At 44.9% G+C, this 23,893-nt stretch overlaps 1 protein-coding gene across 2 annotated transcripts in view; it reads left to right on the forward strand.

Moving 5' to 3' along the window:
• Positions 1 to 23,893, forward strand: part of TP73 (tumor protein p73) — a 376,712-nt gene that overhangs the window by 310,866 nt on the left and 41,953 nt on the right. For both annotated transcript variants that reach the window (XM_069239944.1, XM_069239945.1), the window contains exons 5-6: positions 3,998 to 4,184; positions 12,898 to 13,013. In XM_069239944.1, the coding sequence (XP_069096045.1) occupies positions 3,998 to 4,184; positions 12,898 to 13,013 (303 nt within the window). The remainder of the gene's footprint in view (positions 1 to 3,997; positions 4,185 to 12,897; positions 13,014 to 23,893) is intronic.

A 23,893-nucleotide genomic window follows, 5' to 3' on the forward strand; every position in this document is an offset into this window, starting at 1 on the left:
ATTTACATTGGTGTTTATGGCTCCTTTAACTTTAATCAGAAGCCCAGAAAAACGAGCCCTTGCAATTGAAGGAAGGGGTAGGTTGGTGGGAGGGAGACATAGAGAGAAGGATGTGGATATAGAGCAGTGCAGAGAAGGGTGGAGAGATGGGTTGGAGGATGCAGAGGTGGATGACTAGGAAGTAGGAGGGATGCATGGAGAGAAGGATCCTTTGGTAAAAGGTTTGTATGTAGAGAAGAGTGCATTGAAAAAAGGATGCCTGGAGTGATGGATGGAAAGTTGAAGAAGGGAAGATGATGAAGGATGGGGAGAAATATGCATGAATGGATAAGAGGAGGAAGGATGTTTGGATGCATGGTAAAAAAAGGAGGGTGGAGAAAAATAAGTTGAAAATTACAAGGATGGAGAAAATAAAGGATAGATGGATAAAAAAAAAACAGAGAGGAACCTGGAGTGAAGGATGCATGATTGTTGTAAAAATTCAGAAAGAAGTATTGGTGGTTGGATGGAAAGAAAGAAAGACAGAGAAGGATGGAAGGAGAAAAGATTTAAAAGATTTAAAGAAGGATGGAGAGAAGAAAGGAATGAATTGTCAGACTTCTCAGATGGGAGCAAAAACTCAAATGCCTGCCAGGTTTGCGTGCCTCACTCAAGTGCTCAGATCCGTTTTGAATGTGGTTCAGAGTGGGTGGTGTTTTATTTTCCTGGCTCCTCCCCCTGCTGTGGCAGACACTGTGGTGGGTAATGCAGGAGGGAAGAGGCGGTGCTACAATAGGCTCTAGGTTGGAGAAGCGGAAAGAGAGAGAAAATACGCTACAGCGTGACCTAGTGGGAGAAGCTGGAAGGGAGATAAGACACCATGGTAGGTCCTAGGAGGTGAAGCAGAGAGCGAGATAGTGATATGGCAACCTCTATGTGGGTGAAGCGGGGAAGGGAGATAAGGCTCTGGGAGATAAGGCTCTAAGGCATGCCGCAGTTGGTGAAACAGAACGGAAAATAAGGTGCTATGGTAGATCATAGGGGGGGAGTGGAAAGAAAGAGAAGGTGCTATGGCACATCCTAGAGGGGTGAAGCAGGAAGGGAGATACGGCACTATAGCGTGCCCTTTCAGGTGAACCTGGAAGGGAGATAAGGCGCTATGCATGCCCCAGTGTGGAAAGCTGAAAGGGAAATAAAGCGCTATGGTAGTCCTAGGAATGAAGTGGGAAGGACAATAGGGTGATATGGCGAGCCCTATGTGGGTGAAGTGGAAAGGGAGGTATGGCCCAGTGACATGCCCCAGTGTGAAAAGTGGCAAGGGAGATAAGCACTTGGGTAGATTCTAGGCAATGAATCAGAAAAGGAGATAAGGTGCTGTGCCAGATCCAAGAGGGTCAGAGTGGATATAAAGTACTATGCTATATTACAATGGTTTGTAAAAGGCACGCCCAGCCCCAGACAACATATTGTCATCCCACAACCCAATTCCTGTCACATTAAAAATACTCATAACCTTTCATTTGGGATTGATTATTGAAAGTAGTGTCCGGAAAATCGTAAATATTCCCGAAAAAGGCATAGGCCCATACTTTTACTTTTTGTTAGCGCTGTATTTGCGTAATTTTTTGACGCAAAAGTGGCGTAAACTAACAAAATACAATTGTATTTTGTTAGTTTGCGCCGCTTTTGCGTTAAAAAGCGGCGCAAATGCGGCGCTAAAAAGTATAAATATGGGCCATAGTCTTTTTAATATTACCAATTCCCAAGACTCTGGCATTCCAAAGCTTGTTGATTTTTCGTTTTTGGGGAGGGACTTAATCGTGTAAACCGTTGGTCGACCTGTTGACAACCATTATCCGATTGCACCATATGTCTTCATTGCATTATTAAACTGCGTTTTCTGCATTTGTCACCATCAGAGCAGCAGATATTTTATTGCTAATCTTACTGTTGGTAGATTAAATTATTTTAAAAGCAAAACTATATTATTAATCTTTCATTTCTTAAAATCTACTATTGCTTCGAAGAGCAGGAGCATTATTGGAATTGATAAAGAATGATTTATTTGTAGCTGTAAAAAAAAAGGAAATTGGGAAATTTCCGATGAGGCTGGAGCCTCTGTACGGGCTGGGGAAGAGTCACTTCAAACTCTTCGAAGACACAAACGTGTGCAAGGCGGCCTGTTGTGGGACCACACACTGCACAATGAAGCAAGGAGGTCCCTGGTCGTCTCACAGATATAGAACGGCCTTGCGCCGAGCTATTACCCGTAGGGGTGGGCATAATCCAAAGTAAGGATGCAGGGCTACGTGAAGCTCCTAACTGAGAGGAAATAAACAGAAAGCAAGAGAGAGAGAATTAACATGTAAGAGGGTGTAATGAATAAAAAAAGGAGGAAAAGAAGAGAAAAAGAAACACATGTCAACAGTGGGCGTGGGGAATGTGAAGGTGAAAGAGACACACAAGAAGTAGCAGAAAAAAAGGAACGTAAAAGTTGGGGCCGGAGAAGTCTGCATTGTCCTCAGAACATTTTTTAAATTCCATCAGTTATAACTCTGTAACAGTTAATTCAGGACTGGAATAATGCCATTTCACATTGTCAATCAGTATTCTCCTCATTGGTGATGAATGCCAGTAAACAGGAAGAATTGCAAACCACCGAATCCCACCTTCATCTGGGCACCTCCACTTTTAATTCTCGTTTTAATCCACCCCTCGTGCCACACTTACCTGTCTGCAGCCATCAGGCTCTGATGCAGGGCTTCCATAAAGTTAACAAGCTTTTGCAACACCAATAGTTTTCACCTTCGGGACCTATTAGCTTTGAAACGGGTCTAGCCGTGCTGCCCGGCATCTTCGATGCCATTCAGCATGGCTTTTAGAAACAGGAAAAACACTTATCACACGAGCGCCCGTGTCACATTGTAGGCACACACGCCAAGCGTGCGTGCGCCTACAAAATGATGAAAGCGCCCTTTTGTTTGCCGAACAGAGTTGCATCACTTAGCAAAAAGAAAAAAATGGTGCTGGTTAGGGGAGACAACTGGGAGGAGAAGGGTAGTGGCTGGAATCACAGAGGGCTGGGGAGGCAACAGAAGGACGGGGGGCTGAGGCAACAGGGCGGCGTGGCCGAGAGAAGCAGCGGGGGTGCTGGTCGGGGAAGGAACACGGCGGGCATGAGTGGGGAAAGAAACACGGAGGGCACGGGTGGAGAAAGCAAAGATAAAGCCAGGATCGTGATGAGAGCAAGTAGATGAGAGAGCACAACATAGAGCTTAGGAGAACACATGGGAGAAAAAGCACAAAAGGACACAATGGAGGAGATATACATGGGCAATGAAAGAGCAACAGAAGCAAGCGCAGCGGTGGGGGAGGAGTACATGAGGAATACCCATGCACTCTTGTAGAGTGCTTAAACAAAAATAAAGAAGTAGCCCCTGAAAAGCGTCAAGTAATGTGTCCAGGCTCCAGGGGAGTGACAAGCACAAGAGCAAAGAAAACCCACACACTAAGAAATACAAAGCAAGCAACTGAGAGTGACATTTAAGCCAATGGACTGGCTCTAAGCCCACTGTTAGCTAACAATAGACTTGCAACTGACAGCATAGGCCGTCTAGTAGGCAAGACTCAAAAATGAGGACTGCTGAGTGATAATTTTGTGTTAAGTCTTTAACAAGAAAATTACCTCTGAAAGTCAAATACCTTACGTCAGGTATCCATGATCTACTTCATAAGTGAGTGATTCTCCTATGGCCCTGTAAGTGGCAGTACCTAGTCGGTCAAGGTTATTAGAGCCTGAAGCTGAAAGGTAAGTAGGGGTGGGAAATAATCAGTCAAATGTCTGACTTATATGCACCCGTCAGGTACTAACTGTTTCAAATTTAGTTACTGTTTCCATGCTCGAATATGAGGTATCCTGAGATGGCACTGTTGCTTTCAGCCCCAGCGTTTGCCTTCAGTGTTCTTAGATCTGAAATCCTAATACACTCAATGACTCTTTCTGCCCTTCTTTCTATAGTATTCACCACTCCTGAAGAAACTGTATTGCCAGATTGCCAAGACATGTCCCATCCAGATCAAGGTGTCCACGCCACCACCACCTGGCACCGTCATCCGAGCCATGCCAGTCTACAAGAAGGCCGAGCACGTGACGGAGGTGGTGAAGCGATGCCCCAACCATGAGCTTGGGCGCGACTTCAACGATGGTAAGAGCCTTAAGAGTGACTGTGCAAGAAATGAGAGAGGTCTACAAAAAGCAGACAAAACTACAATTAGAATATTAGAAAGTGGGGAGCTCCAGTGAAGACAATGGAGGGCTCAGGTCCAATGAAAGCCTTCTGCTCCGTCATTCCAATGGTTGTCTCTCTGTTTCTCCCTCTTTTTAATTGAGGTCATTCTAACCCCAGTGGTTGGAATCTTCAAAAGGCATTGAAGTCCACCAGCTTTGGGCAATACCGGTTGTTTTAATTTTTTTGAATAATAACATTTTTGAAGGTTTTTCGTTTTTTTCAAATAAAAGCTGGCCAGTCATTGTCTCCCAGGACACCAAATATAAATATTTTAAACCAATGGGTATTAACTTTATTTGTGTGACCATCACAAGTCCAGATCACTTTGAAGCCTCGTAAGTACTCAGTCGTCCCTTTTGAGATGTAATTAGTTCAGTGCTTGATTGAGTCCCCTTAACCAAAATTACCTTTGGACACTTATGCTACTGTATTGGATTATCCAATTCCATTGCTTCTTAGCAGCATGCAGGGCACAGCTGGGATGTGACCTGTGAATGCCATGGTGGCACACAGGGCATACTGTGGACCAGACAAGAGGATATCAAACGCCTTCGAACTACAAAGTGAAGAAACTGAAAAGGCAATTGAAACACACACACTTGATTTTGTTTTCTCGAACGCTACCTGGTTTACTTAACAGTAGTAAATCAGCTCGATCTTGTCGCCAGGCAACAAATAAAGGGGTGGGTTTTAGGGTACAGGGCAGGCAAGTCGGGTAGTTTTTACGACAGGACAGGGTAGGTTTTAAGGTTCAGGGAGGGATGGGCAGGGTAGTTTTTATGTTAGATGGGGTAGATTTTAGGGTTCAGCATGGGGGGTTGGGTAGTTTTTAGGACAGTGTGGGGTAGGTTTTAGGGTTCAGGGCAGTGGTGGGGGTTGTTTTTACAACAGGGCGGGGTAGGTTTTAGGGTTCAGGGCAGGGGCAGAGGGGTCGGGGTAGTTTTTAGGCCAGGGTGTTGGAGTAGTTTTTAGGACAGGGTAGGTTTTAGGGTTCAGGGTGAGGGTGGGGTGGGGGTAGTTTTTAGGACGATGTGGGGTAGGATTTAGGGTTCTGGGTGGGGGGTAGTTTATAGGACAGGGCCTCTAGGTTTTAGGATTCAGGGCGGGGGGTCAGGGTCGTTTTTAGGACAGGGCGGGGTAGGTTTTAGGGTTCAGGGTGGGGGTGGGGAGATCGGTGTAGTTTTTAGGACAGGCTTACTTTTAGGGCTCTGGGCGGGGAGGGTTTACGGCTCAGGCCCGAGCATGGAAGGGGCAGTTTTAAGGGCTTGGGTGGGGTGGAGTAAGGTATTAGGTGTAAGGGGGCAGGGCAGGGGAGAATTTACCACGCATGTTCCTTTACCAAACATGCTTTTACAACAAAATTCTTTGTAAAGGCATGCATGTTAAAGACACGGTAGTTGTTGAGACCGCTTTATAAAGGCATGCGTGATATTTGCGTGCATTGCTCCATCATACATCCATCCTGCTGAAGCGCTTGTAGGGCTGATGTAGAGTCAGTCACCCCTGGCAGTCCTTACTTGGTGTGGCGCAGAGCAAATCGAATGTACAATAGATTCCTGACCGGCGACTGCCTGAGTGGTGCCAAAGGCAAGTCTGACAAGAATCACACGCAAAGGCCAGAAAACGGGGCCAGTAAAACGTCACTTTATATAAGCCGCTGAAACACCCTTGGACTGATATGTCACCCCTTTGACGGTGGATGCCTGTTGAGGAAAAGTCATGTAGGGCACATACACCTAGATTTACTAAGATCCATCCAGTACAGCACTGTGTGTGGAAATATACAGGACTGCATTATGAAAGCAGGGAAATATAGCCCATCTCTATATTTTATAATAGTCACATGATGATGATGTATTCATCCGTGCTCACACTAGGGGGGCATATTTATGAAAACCTAGTGAAGCGCCATTTTCTTGCGCCCCTTAGCACCCCCCTAACACCACCATTTGTGCTGCCGTATTTATTATACGGCACACCATGGCTCTAGTTAGGGAACTAGCTTCAGAATGTTTGAAGCTAGTTTGGCACTTTGCAGGATTAGCGTCAAAAATGTTGACGCTAATCCTGCAAAGCACCCAGAGGCCCATTGTAACCAATGGGAGTCTCCTTTTAACGCCTGCTCAGAGCAGGTATTAAAAGCGCCCCAAAAAAATTATACAAAGAAATCTGTTAGATTTCTTTGCGCCATTTTTCGCTCCCGCTAACGGGGGAACGCCCCTTTTTGCATACATTATGCCTGGCGCAATGGTTGCATTGCGCCACTTTGCAAATATGGAGCAGTGTTTTTTTGCTATCTAACTCCAGGTAAGCGTAAAAATAAATTACGCTGATGTGTCGTTAGAATGGCTCTAAGCCTTCTTAAATCTGGGCCTAAAATGTTGTTTTAGTGCAAAGCTAATGCTAAGCATTATGCTATGGCACAAAGGCAAGCCCGGGCTACCATCACTAAGATTGTACTTGCAGTGCATACCCTCATACAAATGTCAAAGCGAGGTCACCGGTCCGAGAAAGTGCATCATGTAATGTGTATGCTTATGGAAATGATACATTTTACTGGTTTCAGTTGGTGCTAGGATTTCACACAAAGTCACGCTATTTTAGTAGATCGATCTTTTCGGAACATCCTAGGACTCTGTCCTGTTTCTCTCCTGTTATGCCGCTTTGCATAGATAAAGGAGCAGACTGACACTCTGCAATGCCGTCATTGTGAGAGTAATAATATCTACTTTTTAGGGCATTATGGCCCGTATTTATACTCCGTTTGCGCCGAATTTGCGTCGTTTTTTTCGACGCAAATTCGGCGCAAAACTAACGCCATATTTATACTTTGGCGTTAGACGCGTCTAGCGCCAAAGTATTGGCAAATAGCGTCATTTTTTTGCGTGAACGCCTTCCTTGCGTTAATGAGATGCAAGGAAGGCGTTCCCGTCTAAAAAAATGACGGCGACGCAAATGCGTCGTATTTATACTCCCGGGCAAAAATCACGCCCGGGAGTTGGCGGGTCAAAAAACCCCGCATTTGCGCCACTATTTAACGCCTGGGTCAGGGTAGGCGTTAAGGGGCCTGTGGGCTCAAAATGAGCCCACAGGTGCCCTCCACTGCCCCCAGGGACCCCCCCTGCCACCCCTGCCCACCCCAGGAGGACACCCAAGGATGGAGGGACCCACCCCAGGGACATTCAGGTAAGTTCAGGTAAGTATTATTTTTTATATTTTTTTACTTTTTTTTGGGTGGCATAGGGGGGCCTTATTTGTGCCCCCCTACATGCCACTATGCCCAATGACCATGCCCAGGGGACACAAGTCCCCTGGGCATGGCCATTGGGCAAGGGGGCATGACTCCTGTCTTTACTAAGACAGGAGTCATGAAATGGCGTCTGGGCGTCGTAAAAAAATGGCGCAAATCGGGTTGAGGCGATTTTTTTGCCTCAACCTGACTTGCCCCATTTTAAGACGCCCTAACGTCATTTTTTCCCAACGCCGGCGCTGCCTGGTCTACGTGGTTTTTTTCCACGCAAACCAGGCAGCGCCGGTCTGCTTGCGCCGGCTAACGCCATTCCATAAATACGGCGCCCGCATGGCGCTTCAGAATGGCGTTAGACGGCGCTAAATTTTTTGACGCTAAACTGCGTTAGCGCAGTTTAGCGTCAAAAAGTATAAATATGGGCCTATATATTTTACTCTAGAAAGCTGATTGGCACTGAAATTCCATCAGCACGAAATAAAAGTAAATCTGGATGATATTGCCATCGAAAAGCTTACCTTCTCAAACAATCAGTAACCTAGAGAGCCACTGCGTAACTATAACCCACTAACATCAAACAGTGGCAACACCTTCTGTAAATGCCGACCCCCCCTCCCCCCCGCCCCCCCCTTCAGCAGACATAGCCGCGGCCAGGAAAAACAGACACTGCCCTCTCAGCCTGGGAAGAGCGATATTGTTAGTAGAGGTGGGTGAGGCAACCAATTAACAGGGAGACCCGAGCCAGTGCCGAGCCAAGGGTCTGGATGGCCTCAGAGCCCATGGAAGAGCCGAGCCCTGAAAATGTTTGGCACATAAACTGTGCAGCAAACATAATATAAAAACATGATAACATTTATTTCCTTTGATTCTTGTCTCATTAGATTAGAGCGTGGGTAGCAAACAGACGCCACATTAAAGCTCGGCTCATTTTGGGCTATAGCGTCCAAGAGGAGCTCAAGCTGAGACAGTCTCTGGAATCTGGCTCTAGCCTGGCTCAAACTTTCAGTGGCTCACCTACATTGAATTATTCCCATTTACATTTCATGTTTTACCAACTTCTTGCCCTCCCTAGGAATATTTGCTTTTTTCTGGATGATGTGTTTCTGTAGTTTTTCACGCAACATATTACTCATTTATAGTACATGAGGTGAAAAGAGTTGCTCCTATGTAGCTGTGTGAGTTTAGGCTGCGAGTATGTCATGAATGAGATCTATGGAGTTAAGGCCGTATACAGTGCAAATTTCTCTCAGTGCCTGTAAGTGGGTCATAAAGGGGTTCAGATCACATTCTCATCCTATCTGTGGCCTCTGTGCAGAGCACAAAAAGCAATGGTCAGTTGTACCAGTTGTAATTGTGATTATAATTGAAAGTGTGTAAAGGAGGTACATAGTTGTCGAAATATTGATAGTGCGAAAATTAATGAAAATAGTGTTTACAGGTCAGTGGGTGTGTTGTATGTGAGTAGAATAGGTGAAATGAATGACCTGCAAGCAGGTATGTGCATGAGAAAGTGAAAAAGGGGGTGCTGAGAGGAAAGAGACGAGGTATATGATATACAGATTGAGAGTTTCTTATTGTTGCGTATTTCAGAAAGATGTGCGGAGAAAAGAGCATAACAAAGACACTACAGAAGAGAGTGGGTTGTGGAGGAGAACAGGAGTGATTGAGATACACCGAAGTCCATATTAATATTGAATTCAGTCTGCTTAAATTTTTTAAATTACTCTGTGTGTGTTATATATTTGATATATATAGATATTTATATATAAATATACACAAACACGCACACACACACAATAATCTTTATGGTCGCCCATTGTAGAAGCTCCCCGACAACAGTTTTATCTATGGTCCCTTGTGTGCCGTCCCTGGAAATCACGTCTAGAGACTCCACTGACCTCAAACACAACCCCCATAAATTTCCAGGCATCTTGCTGGGGTTACTTGGAGCCAGTCCTACAATGAGGTTGCACTTTAGGGACTGTTCACTGAGCAAAGCTTAATATGCAGGTGTGAAAGGAATGAATAGGTGAGCCCCAAGCAGCGGATGTGACCTCTTTTCTCTCCAGGAATTCAGCCTTCAGGGTCAAGTTGAGGCCTGCTGCATGGCACCGCCTGAGCCACTTTGCGCTAAGCATTGAGCCATTGGATGCAGAGAGCAGGGACTACACCAATTCTTCAGCACAATAGTAGTGCTGAAAATAGGCAATGACTTTTGAGTGGGAAAGCAGTGAAGCTTTCATGGCAGGCCCCATTCATAGTTAAAACTGAGGGCCTTTTTTATGAGGCCCTAGCGGCACACTGTTCCACCGGAGCATTATTTTTTTGATGCTGTGGTCGCGCAGTGTGCCGGCCCATATGTACAAGGCTACACAAAGCCACCTTGCGTGGCTTTTCTTGGCCTTGTAAATACTGACCTCTTTCATGCATAACACTGCATGAAAGGGACGTTCCATGGGTGTTGCTGTGGGTGTTCCCACACAACAACCATGGAATCTGAAGGAATCTGATGCATTCCCAGATTTACAAGTCTGGGAATGTGTTGGATCCCTACCCCACCTCAGGCGTAGCGTTAAAGTGGCACAACAGGGAGAAATAATTTCTCCCCATGTTTTCCTCTTTCTATTTGTGCTACATTCTACAGCACACATAGAAAGAGAAAAATGCCATCAAAGATTGTTTATGTGCGGGAAGGTGTCCCTTTCTGCACATAAAAAACAATCATCCTCAGAACACAGGCACCCTTGCACCATGGTGCAAGGGTGAATGTGTTGGCGCTACGCAACAATTTGTGCACCAGCGCAGGCGACAAGGACAAGAATGCGCCATATCTTATAGATACAGTGCATTCCTGCCCTTTTGTTTTGACACAGCAAAAAGGCTTGTGGTGCTGCCCTGTGCCAAAATTTAGTAAATGAGACCCTGAGCATTTCAGGAGATGGACAGTGTGGGAAATGTGCTTGATTATTGACGGGTGTTTTTGTGCAATTACAAACTGAACTTTCCATGCCTTTGTATCTGGGACAGGGCTTAGTTTTTACTTGTGGTTGTAGATGGTGGGCACCAGCACTCATTTTTGGGGACTGAGACTTGTTTTCATCATCAGAATTTGACCCAGAGCAAGAGGAAGAAAGGCAGAAAAAGGAGAAAGAAAAATGAGAGAAAAACAGGAAGACAGTGAAAAGAAGAGAAAGCAGCAGTGAAAATCAGTCTGCAAGTGTGAGATAAAGGGGCAATGAGTAACACGGTATATGAAAGAGGGATAAGGTGGAATCAAGACTAGGCAGCCCAAGGGGCATATTTATACTGCATTTGTGCCGAATTTGCATCGCTTTTTTAATGCAAATTTGAGGCGAAACTAACTTCATATTTATATGTTGACGTTATCCCATCTAATGTCAAAATATTGGAGTTTGCACCATTTTTAGATGCGTGAACCTACCTTGCATCCATGAGATGCAAGGTAGGCGTTCCCATCTAAAAAATGGTGTTAGCCACATAGCCCCTTATTTAGCCCCCGTGCAAAGATGACGCACGGGTGGGAGGAAGGGCTAAATAGTGGTGCAAAGTTTGCTTTGCACCATTATTCAACACCTGGCTCAGACCAGGCGTTAGGGGACCTGTGGACCCTTTTCCATGGTTAATCACCATGGAATGGGTCTACATGTGCCCTCCTCAAGCCCCAGGAACACCCCCACCCACACCAGAGGGACACCGGAGGATGGAGGACCCCATCCCTGGTAAGTAGGGTAAGCATAGGTAAGTATTTGTTTTAAGTTAAAGTGCCATTGGGGGCCAAACTTGGGGCCTCCTGCATTCAACAGAGTGCTGTGGCCATGCCCTGGGGACACTGGTCCCCTGTGCTGGTCATTGGAGTGGTGGGCCTGACACCTGTCTTTTCTAAGACAGGAGTCATGTGGTATGGATGGTTTTGCATCAGAAAATGAAACTAGGCTGGTAAGAGGCATTTTTTTTTTTTGTCTTGAACCAGCCTAACGTCATTTTTTGGTGCAAACCCCCTTTCTCCCATACTGCCACCCCCACCTGGCTAACGTCATTTTTTTACACTAGCCCACTCTTTGCGCTGGGCTGCGCCATTCCATACATACGGTGCCCGGCTGCCCCTCAGAAATGGTGCAAGCCGGTGCTAAACTTTTTGATGCAAAACTGTGTTATTGCAGTTTTGCATCAAAAAGTATAAATATTCCACCTTAGTGTTCCATAAACTGTGCATCATGAAGCACCAGCAGCAGACTCCTAAGAAAGTTCTTACAACTCTGCACTTATTTTTTGTAACAAATTAAACTCTGATATGGTAGGTCTGGCTTGAGTGTCCGTACCACCACTCCCAGAAAAAACGCTTTGCACTTTTCTGGGGAATTAGGTGTTTCACATCAGCGAAGAAGTTGGAAATAAAAGCAACGGTTAAGCCATCAAATTAACAGGGAGAGGCAAACCACAGCTGTGCTAAGGGGCTGACTTCGCACTAAGAGCAACAACAAAAAAATCACGCCCCACCTCCTGGATGATAATGACATTACTAAACCAAGGAGGACGTTAAGTTGTCACGTGCACCCTGTAGGTAGTCTAGGTTGTTATTAGAGATAGAGAAACCTTATAGTCTGGTAAACAATGTGCAAGAGAGATGTTTGTACAATGCACATCATGAATTGATACATTTCAAGGTGCGCTCAAATATGACAATGAAGGAAAGCTATCGGCCTAGGATCACACAATTTGGTCAAGTGTGGAAGCCGACATTGATCACAGGTTTTTTGGTGAAGTGGGAAAGCTGGGATTGATCACAGGATTTTTGGTTACATATTGTACAATTTACCCACTAGATAGATGTCTCTTTCTCTCTAATGTTTACATTAACGTTAATGCCTTGTGTTTAATTCTTTGAGGCACTACATCTATACCCCATTTTAAATGAACACATGTTTACATAGTAAATCAAGCTGAAACAAGAGGTCTTTCTAGGAAGAAAATACAAAGTTAAGGGAAGGTAAGAAATTCGATTTTTATGTTGATTTCACCTGATTACCCTTTCTTACAAAAGAGACCAATTTCAGTAGAGGTCACAAGAATCTCAACACCTTCAGAGAAGGCAATTAGTAGCATTAGGAAAACAAGGTCATGGACTGACAGCGGAGTTCACTTGACAAAGGTGAATTGCAGAATTCAGATTTTCATTGGGAGCCTACACCGGTGAGAGCTATTTGCATGTTTCATTAACCACTGAATGTCCATTCCCTAATGTTGACAATCATGACCGTGAAGAGTTCTGTGAAGGTGGTAGGTGAAGGATTGTGCTACTTTTATAACTACATTCTATTTCACAGTGTGTGGCCTCAAATAGCTTCAATTGTGTGTTTACAGGTCAGTCTGCACCAGCAAGTCACCTGATCCGTGTGGAAGGGAACAACCTGTCGCAGTATGTGGATGACCCAGTGACTGGCAGGCAGAGTGTCATGGTACCCTATGAGCCCCCACAGGTAAGTCGCCAGTTTGTTATAAAGGGACTATGGAGAAAGTAGATGAAATCACTTACCACGTGGAGGGCGTTCTATCTATGAACGTTTGACATGAATTGGCCTGTGACAGTGCTTTTGACGGGCAGATCCTGTCTGGTACTGAGAACCTGCACTTCTTTAATCCGAAAAACAAAGTCTCAGCACTTCTCATGATGGACGCAATACTTTAGAAAGGAGCATATCTACGCCTCTCAGGAGCAAACAAAAAATGTACTTTGGTATGGCGCGTACCCGTACGTTTATGTTTCCATTTCAAACACTGTCATATTTCTCTGTGTGGAGATGAGTCAAGCCAAAGTTTCAGAGGAGTGATATTACCTGAGAGGCTGCTGCCTCTGAAAGGTTGTTAGGACATCACTGGCTCCCACAATGCTATCAGAAGCCGGCTTACCGTTAGACAAACCTTTTGGCCAGTCAGGAAACGACCCTCATATTTAACATGGGTGTGCAACTTACTTTGATGCCAAACTTTCTAATTCTTATTTGAAACCATTGGGGGCTGGGGTAACGGCAAAGAAAAATCATACCTTATTATTCGTGCCTGTAAGTGTTTAAAATTTAAAACACACACTCCCTCCCTACAGGTTTTTGGACTGAATTATGCATGTTTCATGTATGTTTACCTTTATGTGCTGCCTCACCACCTTAATAACAAAAAAGTCCCCCCCCCCCCCCCAGCTCACTGAAAACTGAGTAGGACATGTAGCTGCCAGCTGATACGATGTAATATTCATAAGAATGTGTAATGGGAATAACATTAACAATAACAATGGATTTACCCACCATGCAGTAAGCATCAGGGGAGGTCTGCAGTTGAGCATCCCTCAATCGTCTGCCCTCCACCCCCGTCATCATCTTGTCCTTTTTTAAGGGAATATCGCCAAAGCCGGACCATCTTCTTTTTCCTCCTTTCTCCACTCTTCCTTCCCCTCTACCAACACTCTATTCCAGCCTCCATGACTATCACTCATCTAACGTTGCTATACACTTACCCTCGGATTTCTGCTATCCTGACACTACCCTTCTTGCCCCCATGCTGGAACACTGCCACCGCTCTGTCTGGAATGTATGATGAACAACGAATGCCAGAACCACGCATGCCTGAACAAAGTGGTCGAACAACAACTGCGTTGTTACCATGAATGCCTTTACCATGCATGCCTTTACAACGATTTTTCATTGTAAAAGCATGCCTAGTAAAGGCATGTGTGTGAACGGCATGCGTGGTTCTAGCATGCGACCCCCCCACCTGCCCTAAGGCCCAGAAGTACCCCACCCCTAATACTAAAACTACCCTGACCCCCCACCCCTAAAACAAAACTACCCCGGATACCTCCCACCCTCCCTGAGCCCTAAACCCTTCCCTGACCTCCCCCACCCTCCCTAAAAACAACAGACCCCCACCACGCCCCTAAAAACAAAACTACCCCAATCCCTCTACCCCCAAAAACCAAACTACCCTGATCCCCTCACTGTGCCCCCAAAAACAAAAGTACCCTGATCCCCCACCCGCTCCTAAAAATCTAACTACCCAGATCCCCCATCCCCAAAAACCTAACTACCCTGATCCCCCACACTCAAAAACCAAACCACCCCGATCCCCCACCCCCAAAAACCAAACCACCCCGATCCCTACACCCCCAAAAACCAAACTTCCCCAATCCCCCACCCCTACTCCCCAAAAATGAAACTACCCAGACCCCACCCCACCCCTAAAAACCTAACTACCCCAATTCCACCACCCCCAAAAACAAAACAACCTGACCCTCTCCCACCCCAAAAACAAAACCACCTGGATCCACCCGCCCCCACCCCCAAAAACCTAACTTTCCCAATCCCCCCACCCCTAAAACCAAACTACCCCAATCCCCCCACCCCCAAAAAACAAACTACCCTGACCCCCCACCCCCAAAAACCAAACTACACCCACTCCAACCCCAAAAACCTAACTACCCGATCCCCCACCCCCACCCCCAAAACCCAAACTACCCTGATCCCCCAAAAAACAAACTACCCTGATTCTCCACCCCAAAAAGAAAAGCACACCGACCCCCCACCCCCAAAACAAAACTACCCCGACCCCCCCATGCTGCCCCTAAAAACAGAACTACCACAATCCCTCCACACCTGCCCCTAAAAACAGAACTACCACGATCCCCCACCCCTAAAAACAAGAACTACCTGATGCCCCCACTCCGACCCTAAAAAACCAAACTACTACGACCCCCCCACCCCATCCCCAAGCCCTTAGTCCACCCCACCCCTAAAAACTACCTCCAACCCTGCCACAGCCCCACTTACCTGATTGCAGCCTCTCCCGATGCACTCTCCCTTTTTCTCTGCCTTAACTACGCATTTTCTTTGTTCAGCGCATGCATGGTTAAGGCAGAGAAAAAGGGAGTCATCGTTAACGCAAGCGTGGTTCCGCTTGCGTTAACAACATAATCGTTGTTCTGGAGTCATTGTTCTGGACGTTTCCCTTCTGACTGACATCCTACCTTACGCTAGCTCACAGCACTCTCTAGCAAGGAGATGAAAACCAGTACACCTGCTCTATGAAGAATAAAGGGCCTGATTACAACTTTGGAGGAGGTGTTAATCCGTCCCAAAAGTGACGGTAAAGTGACGGATATACCACCAGCCGTATTACGAGTCCATTATATCCTATGGAACTCGTAAAACGGCTGGTGGTATATCCGTCACTTAACCGTCACTTTTGGGATGGATTAACACCTCCTCCAAAGTTGTAATCAGGCCCAAAGTCTCTTTTCTTCAATTGTCTAGAACAATTATGACAGCCGAAATATGTTTGTACAAATCCAAATCGCTACCAGCGAGCTGTTTTACAGGGTACCACTCCAGATCATGCTTAATAATTTTCGTTCATGTTTCTGTGCAATTAAAAAAAAAATTTAATCTGAGGAGTATCCCATGTGGCTCGAAATGCATTGGCTTGAAAAAATAATTGTTAGAGTAACTAACACACTGTGTGGAACAAATTACTTACCTATTTCCATAAAGAAAATGACAATGAGAATCCAAAATAATAACATGGAAACAATTTAGAGAATAAATCAATAAAAGGAAAAACATTTGTAATCACAAATAAATGGGATAGCAATTATTTTAGTAGTGCCCTTTAGAAGACTTGTGATTAGAGGTGCACCTTTTTCAGGCATATGCAACCAGAGATGTGATACAGGACGTACTGAACAAGCTATTGACAACAACTAAAAGTAGGACTCAAAGAAAGCCACACAAACCTCACACAACTCTAGAGCCCAGATGTAAGGAAAGATTGCACTTCATGTAATGAAGCACCACTTTTCTTATGACCCATTGCGCCCCCCTAAAGCCACCATATGTGTGCCGTATTTAATATACAGTGCACCATGGCGAGGGTTAGGGACAATAGCGTCATCATTTTTTACACTAGTGTTGTACTTTTGCAGGATTAGCACCAAAAAATTTTATGCTAATCATGGAAAGTACATGGAGGCCCATTACAAAGAATGGTGGGCCTCCTTTTAATGCCTGCTCTGTGCAGGCATTAAAAATGCCGCTAAAAATGACGCAGTGGAATCTCATAGATTCCACTGCGTCATTTTTGCGGGCATCCTAATGGGGAAACACCCCCTTACGTACATTTTGCATGACGCAGGCATAATGGCGCACAAGGGTGTACAAAGTGGCGTAAGGTTTGCATTGGGCCACATTGTAAATATGGCACAGCGTTTTTGCCACACTATCGCCACATTAGCGTAAAAAATAATGATGCTAATGTGGCGATAGTTAGCGCTAGGCCCTCTTACATTTGTGCCTATATTTTTTCATCGCATTTCGGCTATGATATTAAAGCAGGGGTACTCACAAATATTCACTAAGGGGCCAAAGGTAAACTTTTAGGGTTTGATCGGGCCGCATTAGGGGGTTGGGGAGGTGGGGAGTTCGAGGGGGCTGATGGGGGGAAATCATAGATATCATCGATGCAAAGTATGTTTGAAAACAGCAAATGTATACTTTCTTCTGAAATCTACTTAAAGCATACATTTCTGTATATTTTGTTATTTCCTCTTCGTTTGTGTTACAAACGACAAACGAGAGAAAATAAGATGAGAAAAGTTCACCTAGGAAAGCAACCTTGAAATAAGTAAATGATTTACGTTTTAAAATAATATGACATGCTAAAGTGCCTCAGAAATGTGTAATTCCCTCTTTCGTATGTTCCTGCTATGTCCCACTCTTGTACTTAATTGTATGTTTGCATTTCGATAGTAAAAGAGGGAAACACTCCAGCTTTGAGAGTGGCCTGCTTTCACTGGTTCAGGCTTCAAATAGAAATGGAATGTTCACATGAAGTGACGCAAGAAAGGGGCTGGCGGTCCCATGTGGCCCCCGGGACTACAATGAGTATTAATGCATTAAGGTATAACAACTTTCACTACGCGATATTCAGGATCCACACCTTCCAGTTCAATCTCCATTCTAGACATCATCCTCATACCCTTGCACTACAGTGAAAGGGTTCGTGGGTGGCACAAGGCTGCCAAAAGTACTCCAGTACAGAGGGAGAGAGAAACATTGCCAAGTCTTAGTTTATGAGGCACTGTTCTGCGCTCTCCTTTTGATGCAGTGCAGCACAGCAATCTTGGTGACAGTGCTTGCTGCATCGAATTTTATTATAGTATGAGTATTGTAATAGACCTTTTTGGCCAATAGAGGGAGGCAAACACCACAACATTTTCATCTTTGGATAGAATAGGCACGAAAAAATACCCATACATGTGCTGCGTCAGTTAGTCGACTAAATTATAAACTGGTTTGGTGCACCAGACATTCAGGTCTTCAAGAGTACCCCCATACAACTGCCACAGCCTAGGACCATAGGCCTTTTTCGTTACGCTTGCGTGATTTCATTAAATCACACAATGTTTTTTGTTTTTTTAAAGATGTTTTTTATTGAGTCAAATACAAGAACATTAACTTAAAATTGCCAGGACAGAGATATGCAGTTGTGAATATATATACATAAGGAATATTGTACTTATAAATGCATAATAAACATGTACATGAATTAGGCATATACAGCAATATAGTATCAAAGACTCCAAGTTTGAATAAAGAAAGAAGAAAGAGAGAGGGAGAGGGAGAAGAGCTATAGGGATAGAAAAGGGAATCAAGTGATAGCCATGTGGAGAGAGCGGTAATAGACATTAGTTACAGCGAATGTAAGATTAAATAAGTATATATAAGAAGAAAAACAGGAAATATATTGACATTTTTTAAAAAGGAGGAGCAAAATCAATTTCCTTCGCAGTGCGTGAGAGATAGTTACTTAATGGCAACCAGAGCTGATGACGTTTGAAGAAAGTTCCTGTTGAATCAAGCTTGTAGCTGTCAAGTCTATGATGATAACATACAGAATTCCACCACTTTCTGAGAGTAATGTTCTCCGAAGATTTCCAGTTAGAAGTAGTAATAGAGATTGCAATAGAAAGCAAAAGGTCCACCAATTTTCCAAGAGGCCTGAATGAACTCCAGATATCGTGTATGCCACCAAAAACAGTAATTCATATGGCATTGGTAAGGAGATCTGAGCTATTGCTGAAATGCGAGACCATATTGAGGACCAAAAAGTAGATAGGGATGGACAGGAAAAAAACATGTGAAAGTCAGTACCCTGCTGAGTGTGGCATTGCCAACAATTGTCATTTTGTGCAAGTTTGAGTTTGTAAAGGCATACAGGAGTGTAGAAAAGTCTATTATAAAACAAATATAGGGTCTGTGTGAGGGTTGCAGTGCGTGCAGTGGAATGTATCTTATACCATATTCTATCCCATAAAGAAGTTGGCCAAACAACACCAAGATCTGATTCCCACAATGTCTCAATAGGTGATTTGAGTCTAGGTGAAACAGACATTCTTAAAAGTTTATAAATTCCAGCTGCCCTAGGAAAATTAGAAGTTACAATCGGGTGTGGAGATGATGCGAGAGAAGAATGATTATGATGTATAAATTTATTGAGGGCCTCTTGGACTAGAGTAGAAAGAATTATATATTGGGATTTCATGCAAATAGGGAGATTATAAATTGCTGTGAGAGTAGTAAAAGGGATGATAGAGTCTTTATGATATAATTGGGAAATGAGAAGAATACCTTTAGTCATCCAAGCCTTCCAACACAAGGTTTTACCTTGTTTCCTAAGCGAACTATTGTGCCAAATAGGACTGTTAACCCCTTAGATGCTGGGCATTTCCCCCCGCAGTGCTGAGCCCTTTTTTGGCTATTTGGGGTAGTTCGCGCTTAGGGCTTCATAACTTTTTGTCCACATAAGCTAACCACGCCAAATTTGCGTCCTTTTTTTCCAACATCCTAGGGATTCTAATGGTACCCAGAGTTGGTGGTTTCCCCTGGAGGAGACCAAGGAAATAGCCAAAATACAGTGAAAATTTTGTTTTTTCCAAAAAAATGGGAAAAAAGGGCTGCCGAAGAAGGCTTGTGGTTTTTTCCCTGAAAATGCCATCAACAAAGGGTTTCTGGTGCTGAAATCACTATCTTCCTGCCTTTCAGGAACGGGCAGACTTGAATCAGAAAACCAAATTTTTCAACACAAATTTGGCATTTAACTGGGACATACCCCATTTCTACTATATTTGGTGCTTTCAGCCTCCTTCCAGTTAGTGACAGGAATGGGTGTGAAACCAATGCTGGATCCCGGAATGCTAAACATTTCTGAAAACTAGACAAAATTCTGAAATCGGCAAGGGGTCATTTGTGTAGATCCTACAAGGTTTTCCTACAGAAAATAACAGCTGAAATAAAAAAATATTGAAATTGAGCTGAAAACAACAGCCATTTTTCTTTATGTTTTACTCTGTAACTTTTTCCTGCGATGTCAGATTTCTGAAAGCAATATACCGTTTTGTCTGCTGGACTCTTCTGGTTGCGGGGATATAAAGGGCTTGTAGGTTCATCAAGAACCCTAGGTACCCAGAGCCAATAAATGAGCTGCACCCTGCAGTTGGTTTTCATTCTATACTGGGTATACAGCAACTCATTTGCTGAAATATGAAGAGTGAAAAAGAGGTAACAAGAAAACCTTTGCATTTCCAAAATGGGATCAAGATAAGGTTTTGAGGAGAAGTGGTTATTTGCACATCGCTGAATTCCGAGGTGCCCATACTAGCATGTGAATTGCAGGGCATTTCTCAAATAGACGTCTTTTTTACACACTCTCTTATATTTGGAAGGAAAAAATGTAGAGAAAGATAAGGGGCAATAACACTTGTTTTGCTATTCTGTGTTCCCCCAAGTCTCCCGATAAAAATGATACCTCACTTGTGTGGGTAGGCCTAGTGCCCGCGACAGGAAATGCCCCAAAACACAACATGGACACATCCTATTTTTTTTATAGAAAACACAGCTGTTTTTTCCAAAGTGCCTACCTGTAGATTTTGGCCTCTAGCTCAGCCGGCACATAGGGAAACCTACCAAACCTGTGCATTTCTGAAAACTAGAGACCTAGGGGAATCCAAGGAGGGGTGACTTGCGGGGCTCGGACCAGGTTCTGTTACCCAGAATCCTTTGCAAACCTCAAAAAGTGGCTAAAAAAACAAGTTTTCCTCACATTTCGGTGACAGAAAGTTCTGGAATCTGAGAGGAGCCACAAATTTCCTTCCACCCGGCGTTCCCCCAAGTCTCCCGATAAAAATGATACCTCACTTGTGTGGGTAGGCCTAGCGCCCGCGACAGGAAACGCCCCAAAGCGCAACGTGGACACATCCAAATTTTTGGAAGAAAACAGAGGTGTTTTTTGAGAAGTGCCTACCTGTAGATTGTGGCCTCTAGCTCAGCCGGCACCTTGGGAAACCTACCAAACCTGTGCATTTCTGAAAACTAGAGACCTAGGGGAATCCAAGGAGGGGTGACTCGCGGGGCTCGGACCAGGTTCTGTTACCCAGAATCCTTTGCAAACCTCAAAAAGTGGCTAAAAAAACAAGTTTTCCTCACATTTCGGTGACAGAAAGTTCTGGAATCTGAGAGGAGCCACAAATTTTCTTCCACCCGGCGTTCCCCCAAGTCTCCCGATAAAAATGATACCTCACTTGTGTGGGTAGGCCTAGCGCCCGCAACAGGAAACGCCCCAAAGCGCAACGTGGACACATCCAAATTTTTGGAAGAAAACAGAGGTGTTTTTTGAGAAGTGCCTACCTGTAGATTTTGGCCTCTAGTTCAGCAGGCACCTAGCGAAACCTACCAAACCTGTGCATTTCTGAATACTAGAGACCTAGGGCAATCCAAGGAGGGGTGACTCGCGGGGCTCGGACCAGGTTCTGTTACCCAGAATCCTTTGAAAACCTCAAAAAGTGGCTAAAAAAACAAGTTTTCCTCACATTTCGGTGACAGAAAGTTCTGGAATCTGAGAGGAGCCACACATTTTCTTCCACCCGGCGTTCCCCCAAGTCTCCCGATAAAAATGATACCTCACTTGTGTGGGTAGGCCTAGCGCCCGCGACAGGAAACGCCCCAAAGCGCAACGTGGACACATCCAAATTTTTGGAAGAAAACAGAGGGGTTTTTTGAGAAGTGCCTACCTGTAGATTTTGGCCTCTAGCTCAGCCGGCACATAGGGAAACCTACCAAACCTGTGCATTTCTGAAAACTAGAGACCTATGGGAATCCAAGGAGGGGTGACTTGCGGTGCTCGGACCAGGTTCTGTTACCCAGAATCCTTTGCAAACCTCAAAAAGTGGCTAAAAAAACAAGTTTTCCTCACATTTCGGTGACAGAAAGTTCTGGAATCTGAGAGGAGCCACAAATTTCCTTCCACCCGGCGTTCCCCCAAGTCTCCCGATAAAAATGTTACCTCACTTGTGTGGGTAGGCCTAGCGCCCGCGACAGGAAACGCCCCAAAGCGCAACGTGGACACATCCAAATTTTTGGAAGAAAACAGAGGTGTTTTTTGAGAAGTGCCTACCTGTAGATTTTGGCCTCTAGCTCAGTCGGCACATAGGGAAACCTACCAAACCTGTGCATTTCTGAAAACTAGAGACCTAGGGGAATCCAAGGAGGGGTGACTTGTGGGGCTCGGACCAGGTTCTGTTTCCCAGAATCCTTTGCAAACCTCAAAAAGTGGCTAAAAAACCAAGTTTTCCTCACATTTCGGTGACAGAAAGTTCTGGAATCTGAGCGGAGCCACAAATTTCCTTCCACCCGGCGTTCCCCCAAGTCTCCCGATAAAAATGATACCTCACTTGTGTGGGTAGGCCTAGCGCCCGCGACAGGAAACGCCCCAAAGCGCAACGTGGACTCATCCAAATTTTTGGAAGAAAACAGAGGTGTTTTTTGAGAAGTGCCTATCTGTAGATTTTGGCCTCTAGCTCAGCCGGCACCTAGGGAAACCTACCAAACCTGTGCATTTCTGAAAACTAGAGACCTAGGGGAATCCAAGGAGGGGTGACTTGCGGGGCTCGGACCAGGTTCTGTTACCCAGAATCCTTTGCAAACCTCAAAAAGTGGCTAAAAAACCAAGTTTTCCTCACATTTCGGTGACAGAAAGTTCTGGAATCTGAGAGGAGCCACAAATTTCCTTCCACCCGGCGTTCCCCTAAGTCTCCCAATAAAAATGATACCTCACTTGTGTGGGTAGGCCTAGCGCCCGCGACAGGAAATGCCCCAAAACAGAACGTGGACACATCAAATTTTTTCATAGAAAACAGTGCCTACCTGTGGATTTTGGCCTCTAGCTCAGCCGGCACCTGGGGAAACCTAGCAAACCAGCACATTTTTGAAAACTAGAAACCCAGGGGAATCCAAGATGAGGTGACTTGTGGGGCTCGGACCAGGTTCTGTTACCCAGAATCCTTTGCAAACCTCAAAATGTGGCTAAAATACCAAGTTTTCCTCACATTTCGGTGACAGAAAGTTCTGGAATCTGAGAGGAGCCACAAATTTCCTTCCACCCAGCGTTCCCCCAAGTCTCCCGATAAATATGATACCTCACTTGTGTGGTTAGGCCTGGTGCCTGCGACAGGAATAGATCACACAACGGTCAATGTTGGTCCTTACATGAGGCAGCTGTTGACACTGGGGTGATCCATTCCTGACACAGGCACTAGGTGTAGGCACTCAAGTGGGGTAGTGTTTTTATCAGGACAGGTGAGGAGTCACTGGGTGGTAGGAATGTTGTGGATCCCAGCATATTCCTGTAGTTTGTGTGACAGAAATGCGAGAAAAATAGAGTTTTTTTTCAACATTTCAGCTTTGCAGGGTATTCTGGGTAAGAAAACTTTGGGGAATCCACACAAGTCACACCTCTGTGGACTCCCCCGAATGTCTAGTTTCCAGAAATGTTTGGGTTTAGTGTGTTTCTCTATATGGCCGCCGAATCCAGGACCAAAAACACAGGTGCCTGCCTTACAAAACCAGTTTGTTTTGCCATAGACAATTTTGATGTCTCCACAATATGATTTGGGTGGTGGAATTTGGGGCTGAACTAAATTGGTGAGCTCCCAAGAGAGCACTCTCTCTCTGCTTGCCGCCGCATTCACCTGCTCTCTGGGTTGGCCTAACCCACTATTACCCAGTTGCACGAACAGCTTGCGAAGGGACAGCAGGACTGTCCTCATCACCTCCCTCATAATGTACTGGAAGAGGAGTTTTCGAATGGGACTCCTCTGACTGAAAAATCACTCCCAGAGTCTGCGCCATTGTCCTATCCCTCAGATGCTGTCTCAGTATCTGATGTCTCAGTCTCTGATCCTATGTCAGAGCGGTCCTCTATAACCCGAGTGCAGGCAGCAGTCATCCATCAAGATGCCATCTCTGCTATTGGCTAAACT

This window comes from Pleurodeles waltl, chromosome 6, assembly GCF_031143425.1.
Source record: "Pleurodeles waltl isolate 20211129_DDA chromosome 6, aPleWal1.hap1.20221129, whole genome shotgun sequence".
In the NCBI taxonomy this organism is placed as follows: Eukaryota; Metazoa; Chordata; class Amphibia; order Caudata; family Salamandridae; genus Pleurodeles; species Pleurodeles waltl.